General features: G+C 43.6%; 1 protein-coding gene across 1 annotated transcript in view; it reads right to left on the reverse strand.

The window, feature by feature from the left end:
* LAMA2 (laminin subunit alpha 2) overlaps window positions 1-8202 on the reverse strand; it is a 489326-nt gene extending 481124 nt beyond the window's left edge. The window contains exon 1 of the mRNA XM_054722564.1: window positions 7999-8202. Coding sequence (XP_054578539.1) covers window positions 7999-8104 — 106 coding nt within the window. The 5' untranslated portion in view covers window positions 8105-8202. The remainder of the gene's footprint in view (window positions 1-7998) is intronic.
* Window positions 8203-9119: the final 917 nt, after the last annotated feature.

Consider the following 9119-nt stretch of genomic DNA (forward strand, 5'->3'; position numbering starts at 1 on the left):
AGGCCGTGGTAGTTTGTGGAAGAGCCACACTCAAGGGGCAAAGAGCCGCATGTGGCTCACAAGCCACAGTTTGCTGACCACGGGTCTAGTCCAATGGATTAGAGTCTGCTTGAAAAAATAAATATTAAATAGTATTTTATTCATTCATTAACTCTGCTCAACACTCTCCAATACCACCCATCTCCCTCAGACTGAAAGGCAAAATCTTTACAATGACCCAGCTCTTCCCGTTCTCCTGTTATTTCTCTGACCTTCTCACTTTGCATCAGCCTTAGACTTGTTCTCCATGTGAGAGTACTTATCTCCCACCTGCTATCTGTGTGAATCACTCCCACATCACCTTCAAGTGTTTGCTCAAATGTGACCTTCTCAATGAGGTCAACCTTTATCACTCTATGAAAATAGCAGCCAACCTCCCTCCACTCTTAGAACTCCTGACTCTTCATTCCTGCTATTCTTGATGGTCCAGGAATCTCCTGGCCCACTACATTCTATGGAATATAGGTATTTGTTACATTACTGATTCATTATAGATCCATCATATTTTATGTCTCCTTAACTAGAATATAAACTCCACAAGAGCAGGGATTTCTTTGTTCTGTTTTACTCACTGAACACATTCATCCATTAACCACATTTCAATACACATAGGCCCAACCCCACCAATTTCCTGCACAAATTCTGACCTTGGAATTGAGTCTTACTAATTGGTTCAGCCCAGAATTAGCATCCTTTCTGTCTGCCTGGTATATACTGAGCCTGGAATGAGTCTTGAGAACCAATTGAGTTCTGTCTTTCTCTAACCTCTACCTTGTCTTCTCATTCACTACAACTGGGCTTCTACCTAAGTTCCTGCTTAACTTCCCAGTTTAAAGTTGTGATTGTACACAAATCCTAAACCTCAATCTTCTGTTTTACAAGCTAAATAATTTGGGCATTGACAACACTTTCTTTCTCGTTTTTTTCATAGTCTCCAGCTGCTAAATAAGGACCTATTGCAAACCAGACAGATAACCTAGAGTTGCAATTCTTTATTATTATTATTACTAGAGGCCCAGTGCACGAAATTTGTGCACGGAGGGGGGTTGTCCCTCAGCCCAGCGTGTACCCTCTCCAATATGGGACCCTTCAAGGGATGTCCGACTGCCCCTTTAGGCCCGATCCCAGTGGGCCTTCTCAATGAGGTCAACCTTTATCACTCTATTGAAAATAGCAGCCAACCTCCCTCTACTCTTAGAACTCCTGACTCTTCATTCCTGCTATTCATCCCTGCCCAGTGGGATCGGGCCTAAACAGGCAGTCGGACATCCCTCTCACAATCCAGAACTGCTGGCTCCCAACTGCTTACCTGCCTGCCTTCCTGATTGCCCCTAACCGCTTCTGCCTGCCAGCCTGATCACCCCCTAACCACTCTGCTGCCAGCCTGTTTGCCCCCAACTTCCCTCCTCTGCCTGGTCACCCCTAACTGCCCTCTCTTGCAGGGTTGATCACCTCCAACTGCCCTCCCTTGCAGGCCTGGTCCTTCTCAACTGCCCTCCCTTGCAGGCTGGGTGCCTCCCAACTGCCCTCTCCTGCTGGCCATCTTGTGGTGGCCATCTTGTGTCCACATGGGGGCAGGATCTTTGACCACATGGGGGAAGCTATATTGTGTGTTGCAGTGATGATCAATCTGTATATTACTCTTTTATTTGATAGGATAGAGGCCTGGTACAGGGGTGGGGGCCAGCTGGTTTGCCCTGAAGGGTGTCCCGGATCAGGTGGGGGTTCCCTTAGGGCATGGGGCGGCCTGAGCGAGGGGCCTGTGGTGGTTTGCAGGCCGGCCACGCCCCCTGGCAACCCAAGTGGAGGCCCTGGTATCTGGAATTTATTTTCCTTCTACAATTGAAACTTTGTAGCCTGGAGCAGAGCCAAGCCTGGGGCTCCCTCCGAGGCCCGAAGCCATTTGTGTTGGGGTTATAATTGAAACTTTGTTGCCTTAAGCGGGTGGGCCCGGCCAGGGTGTGTGGAAAGCTTTGCTTCCCCTGTTGCCGGTGGCAACCCTGGCCTGCTCTCTCAAGCTCCATTCTGCCGCCATTTGTTTGAATTTGTTTACCTTCTATAATTGAAACTTTGTAGCTTGAGTGGAGGCTTAGGCCTGGCAAGGGCAAGTGGAAAGCTTGGCTTCCTCTGTTACCTAGGAAACCTTGCTCTCTGTGGCTGTAGCCATCTTGGTTTGGGTTAATTTGCATACTCGCTCTGATTGGATGGTGGGCATGGTTTGTGGGTGTGTCGGAGGTATGGTCAATTTGCATATTTGTCTATTATTAGGTAGGATTATTATTATTATTATTATTATTATTACCCTGCTTAGAAACTCTTCGAGCCATGCTGTGCCCACATGGTACAATCCTACTGGAGAGTTATGTTGACTAGAAACAACCTTACATTCCATACATCCTTTGGACTCTGTAACTTAGACAGCTAGCCACCCCATTGATCATGCCATGTATGTATAGGGTAGTTTAAAGTTAATTTTCCCTATTCTGGAGCCCACTAGGTCCAAATTCCTCCTCTTCCATTGTGGTCTAAAATGGTGACCCCATAACTATAAAGCAGATTATGAAAGGAGATGTGAGATATTATATAAAGTTCAAGTGAATTTTTTCTTATAGTTTACTGCCAAATCTATTTGGCAGTAAACTATAAGAAAGGACAATGATTTAGTCTTTGAGGTCCAAGTAGAAATGTCTAGCACATTAGTCATTGTCAATGAATAATCAGTATTTAATAAATGTATGAATGAAAAAGTGACAATTATCTGCTTTATATAAATAGAGACTGAGAAAATACTGTAAAGTAAAATCTAGCAAAAAGTAAACCTTTTTGAGTCATACCTTTGCAATATAGTTGAAAGTTATAAGAATTACAAATCCTACTACTTCAGAAATTCTTCCTATTTAACTAAATCCCTCCTATAAAATATAGACTCATGCCCTCTTATAGCACAATACCTAGGAATAACTCTTGGGATACCTATTTGAGTTTTTACATAATTATATATAAAGGAGGTAAACATTGTAGTTATTAGTGTAGGTGACAATTATCCCATATTTTAGGAGCTGTGGCAACTGAAGTGAATTACAGAATAATTGGTAGAACATGTACATAATCCCTAACAACTCGTGAGTTCATTACTTGCATGAAATTCTAGCATAGAAAAATCCTAGAAATAAGATATAGCAGCAATTTGTATACACTGATGTGTAAGAACAAATGTTATAATATAAAATATGTCATTTAAAAAGTTCTACCACACCTATAACATTTTAGTCAATGTTGAAAGTTTTTATTCTCAGCCATACATTTATATGTTATGAATAATTTTTACTAAACTATTATATCAGTGTGTAGTGAACAAGCCAACAAGTTACACATGAAGCAAAAGAAGACACGCCCAAAAAATTCATTTCAGGTTTACAGCTACAATAAATCCCCTGACATGTTCTCAGGTAATTTATAAAGTGTTTTCACATTTTATAGCACAGGATGTTTTAGAGCTGCAAATGATGGTGAAGTGGAAATTCCACATTAAATTTTAAACATGTGTGCCAAAAATATGTGAAGATTGTCTCAAATATGTCTTTATTTTAAATCCCAAAAGGCATCTAAAAACATACTTATATACATTTAATATTTTCTTGAGATTTTTAAGAATTCAGAAGTTTAAATGCAAGTTTGAACTCCAAAAAATAATAGGATGCCATCCTAGAATATTGGACTTGGAAAAAGACTGGAGACTTTATGAGTTCTAACTTCTCCATGGAGGCATTTCAGACCAAATCACCCCTGTATCTCTACTCACTGTATGGACACTTCCAGAAGCTAGGTGCTCCAACTCAACCCTGCTATTTCTGAACAGCTCCGGATGGGGAGAGGGAGCACATTTCCTCCCATTTTATTGAACTCAGACATTCCTCTTAGCCATATACTTCTACCTGAGTTCAGGCTTTAGGAAAGGCATTTAGCCTCTTTTCCATACAACAATCTTTACAAAACTCTGAGAATATCTGTTATGATTTCCTAAGTCTTTCTCTAAACTTACAGACTCTTCTTGGAATAGCCCTCCTCTAACAATATTTTCAGACCGCTAACTAAGTGTACTCCACCTCCTCTGAATTTACATCCATTTGTCAATGAAGCAATTGTTGTGTTTTAACAACTAGACCCATCTGCTTCTATGAGTTTTTAATAAAAGTCAGTCAGTTAACATTTCACCAAGTCACACTATCTATTCACATTGAACTTACTGCAATTCAGACTTGTCTTTCCTATTCCTATCTTCGTGTCATTCCTATCTATATGTATAAAACCCTAATATGCAAATAGACCGAACAGTGGAACAACCAGACAACCGAACAACTGGTCGCTATGGCGTGCACTGACCACCAGGGGGCATGTGTGGAACATGGCAGGCGTCGGCTGTGGAGGGATGGTGGAGCAGGTGAGCGGGGGTGCCAGACCAAGGCAGGGCGCTGGTTGCTGTCATCGGGGCAAGCCTCTGGTAGTTACTGAAAATTCTTTGCTCCTGCTCACTGCGGTCCCGCCCGGTGCTTGTACCTGCTGCCAGCGCCAGCCCTGTTCGCACCCGCTGCCAGCACCAGAGCCGTCACTTGCACCCACTGCTGGTGTCTGGCATTGGCCTGATCACCCCTGAGGGCTTCTCCACCTCCCCCTGCTCCTGAGGGGTGATCGGGGTAGTAGCCTCTGCTTGCACCTTGATGGCGCTCGCCCCACTCACACCCACTGCTGGTGTAGGCCCCAATCACTCTGTGCTGTCAGTGCGTGGGAGCAGTGGTGGCAGGAGCAGGGCTGCCAGTGGGGGCATGGAGGATGGGCTGAGACCCGCCCCTGTGCCCACCACAGCCTCGCAGCCCACAGTTCCTTTTAAGGTGCATGAATTCGTGCACTGCGCCCGCCCCTAGTATATTTATATAAAGGAAACAACAAATTTCCAGAATAGGGCATATGAAATTATTTAACATCTAGATACAAATAATAAAACCAACTTCAGTATGTCCTGTTCATGGTCTAACTACAGAGTCCTTTGAAGTTCCTCAATCTGTTTTTACCAGCTTAGCTACCCAAATCAATTTTGGACCACCTGCAGTTCTGATAAACTTGGATTTTATGCTTTCCATCAAGCCATTACTGAGTCAAATGAACGTAAGGAAACCTCTCTCACACTTTTAGAGACTTCTTCCCAGATTAACCTTGATCTACTCTGCAATATTCTTTGGAAGCTACTTGTAATCAGTTGTGATTTACCTACCATCACATTGCCATTTCCACATACTATTCACAAGCATGTCAGGGGATGATTATATGTACTGCCTTACTGAATTCCAAAACCACTTTGACTATCATTCTCCTATTTTGTCAATCTTTAACCTAGTTAAAGGGTTTCTTTGGAATATCATTCTTTCTGAATCAATGTTATTCATACTACAATTCTGCATACTGTAGAAACTACACAAGATTTAAAAAACAAATAAATATCTGGTTAAGGTTCTAACTCAATTCAACATTTAAAAATGATTACTTTATGTCAACATTCTTAAAAAATTGGCACTGTACTAAAAGAGGAAACAGAAACTCATTCTAAATAATTAGTGCATGGCCAGGAAGGTCAGATAACCAAGAAAATACTTGTATTGAACTCACATCCAATGATTTTTACTGAGAGCTTGATTTAGCCTATAACATTGGAAAGGATACAGGCCCCAAAAAATAAATGGAAAGAAATCTTCGTACCATGAAAAGAGAATTTTAGCATAAACAAAACTAAGTTATTTCAGTTGTTAAAAATTAGGTTCCTGTCAATTGCATCAACTTAAGTCACAGCTCCTCCAAGACTCAGGTTTGTTCAATAGGAATAACTATAGCTGAAGGTTAAATAAGCTCATATATGTAAGGCATTTTTATATCATGAAGCACGATACAAATTTAAGATATTATGAAACAAATTTTACATATTTTAATATTAGCAGATATTAAGCATTTATCCTTGAATGAATCCTGAAAACACTATAAAGGAGCTATAAAATACACAACATATTCTAGAATGTAGAATATAACAGTCCGTAGTACACTCAATGCTATAGTTATTTTGCATAGAATCTCTCAGGTATATAGTGTCCAAGTTTTCTCTGAACAGAATGGCATTATAAATGCTCCCTCTGTATCCACCTCAACCTATACCCAGACCATAGAAATCACAGTTAATTTTGTCTGATGACGGAGAGAGAAAGAGAGAAAGAGAGAGAGGGAGGTGGGAGGGAGGGAGGGAAAGTGGGAGGTAGGGAGGGAGGGAGGGAGGGAGGTAGGAAGGAAGGAGGGAGGGAGAGGAAGGAAAGAAGAAAGGAAAGAAGAGTTAAAGAGATGAGGAAGAGGGAGAGGAGAGGTGGGGAGGGGAGGGGAAAAGAGTGAGTAGAAAATAAGAGAGAAAGGGGAGAGGGACAAGCTAGGGAAAATCCTCATGAACCCACTTGGTCCCTTCTCTGCGAGCTTTGAGCTTCTGCCCCACTGTAGTAAACAGAACGGATGGTACTCCTGGCCTCTCTTCACGCCCAGCTGCCTAACAGTATTAAGTATTGTGTGTTATTAAAATATATCATATAACTGAGCAAGATAATACTGAAAAGTCAGATGTTTATAAATCGCCAGAGATATTCTCAAAATCACTGTCTCGTGCATTCTATTAATTAAGCCACACTGACCTCATTTTACCTCTCAGAGAAGGAAATGCAAAAATAGAAGAAGGAAAAAAAAAATCATATAGTGAACTTAGGTCATTTTTATTCTCGGCATTTTAATCAAGGAGTTATTATTGTAGCAAGGAGCATAGGGTATTTTTCATTCCTTTTTAAATAAAATAGTACTGCTAGAAATACTATTATATTATCAGAGGAAAAACTATCAGAACTATTAGACATATCTTTAGTACAGTTAACTCAAAGAGGAAATAGTACACTTCAAACATTTGGCAGGTTCAGCCTCATCAAAATTTTCAAAAGCTGCTAACCTCCAGCTTTTGTACATCTGGGTAAATACTTTGATATCTGAGACCAAACCTTAAATTTTTCTTAATTATTTTACTTCGATGCATAGTTTCCAGCTTACAGAAATGTTTGCTGAAATAATGTACTATAAATTGTGTTTTAAAATACTGCATATGTGCTTCTTTTAAAATTCATGATCATAAAGTAACTCTTCCAAGCCTCCCCACAGTTTCAGAAATGATATGCATGTAAACATTAAGGCTCTCTGAAGACAATAGCTTGAGTTGCATTAAAATACAACTGTCTTCCAAAGTCCCCTGAAGCATATGTCTGGCCCTTGTGGTCTTAGTTAAAATAGGGTGACACAGCATTCTCCCCTGTGTGTTAAACAAGGAGAAATCCCACTGTATAATAAGTTACCTGAGATAGGATGTGGGTAAAGAAAATATGAGGTTGGAGAGGCCATTGCCAGGAAAGAAAAAATCCATACACTTCACTACTCTACAAGCCCTATTCAAATACTTACAAAGTCCCTTAAAAAAAAAACCATATATATCAGCTGCCTTCCACCAAGTTCCATGAGCCACTGCTTGAGAAACGTTTCTCTGCAGGGAAGGAGTCTGATTTGAAGAAACTTTGTCAATTGGTTAAAAGTTTGCCTCTTGGGGAGATTTTGGGAATCAATCTGCAGGATGTCTGGTGCTGGCAAGTGCTCTCAGAAACGAACGAACAATGAAAAGCACGCCCTGTTCTTTGCGGGGGGAGGCAGGCAAACCCCTCTACCCAACTCCGGGAGTGGAAAGTGAACTTGCTCCAAACTTCGCCCCTCTCGCCCCAAAGCGCGCTCCCCAGGGCAGAGGGAGGAAGCGGTCCCAGGCCAGCAACCGTCTGCTGGGACCGCTGAGGAGCCTTGGCCCGGCCCGACAAAGGATGTAACCCACAGCCCGTGCCTCGACTGTACCTCTCTGCTGATGCGCCTGTGGCAGCCGCTGCCGCCGCTGCGCCCGGCCGCCCCCGAGGCCCCCGCTGAGCAGCAGGACCAGAAGGACCCCGGCGGCCCCTGGCATCGCGGTGACCCCGAGCGGATCCACTTCTCAGGAGCCGGAGGAGTCCCTGCCGCTCGGTCCCCAGCCCTGGCGTGTGAGCCGAGTGAGCTGCAGCTGCTGGGGAGGAGGAGACGGCCCCCACGGGCCTCGGCCCAGCCCCGCGCGGAGGGTGGGGGGAGAAAGAGGACACTCCCCACCCTCCCCCTCGCGCGCCCTCGCCCCGCAGAGGGGCAGGCGCAGGCCCTTAAAGGGTCCCGGTGGAAAGGTCTTTCCTGTAGTGGTCTGGCCCTCTGAGAAGGGATCCTTCCTTGCTGGCTCTGCTCGCTGAACTTCTAGGGTAAAGAAAGGCATGGATGTGGAAGAACTTCGTGATCTGTGAAATCCCTGCGCATGGAAAGCGTGCTTGGTGGAAAGTCTGCTGCACAGCTAGGAACTTGACCGAGGCCCGGTAGATGTGGCTCCTGGGAAAGGCCTGGCAAAGCGGTGTGCAGGCGCTCTGTGTCCAGGTGACGAAGCCCAGATGGCATCTTACCTGAGGGCGGGAGGTAGTCCCTGGGTCCCTGCAAATCAGGCCAGGGGACTACTGCTTTGCAGAATGCTGGCCGAGCAGCAAAGGGGGCACACAATAGAGTCCCCTTGCTCCGCTCCAGTTCTCATGACCAACATACAGGTTAAAATTAAGGCGTTCAGCTCAATCACCAGTTATTTAGAGAAAATAAAAAGACCTGTCCACGTGTTTCCTTTCAGACTAAAAATGTTATCTCTTCCAATCCCGATTTCTTCCCTTTAGTCAATATAATTTTTGCAAGTAGCTTTTGCCACTCCAGGTGCAGGTGACACTCCTTCCTAGTTGTGTGGTCGTTTGTTTGTTATGTCTGTGATTCACAGAGGGTTTGAAAATGCGCCTTACTGGGTTTTTATGAGACTTGCAGGCTGTCTTTTCGTTTTACTCCGTGATTGACAGGACCACTGGCATTAGTGTGAGGTCAGAGTGCTAGTTGTGTCACAATGGGTGGGACAATTCCACACCATAAAT

Source organism: Eptesicus fuscus, chromosome 10 (assembly GCF_027574615.1).
Source record: "Eptesicus fuscus isolate TK198812 chromosome 10, DD_ASM_mEF_20220401, whole genome shotgun sequence".
In the NCBI taxonomy this organism is placed as follows: Eukaryota; Metazoa; Chordata; class Mammalia; order Chiroptera; family Vespertilionidae; genus Eptesicus; species Eptesicus fuscus.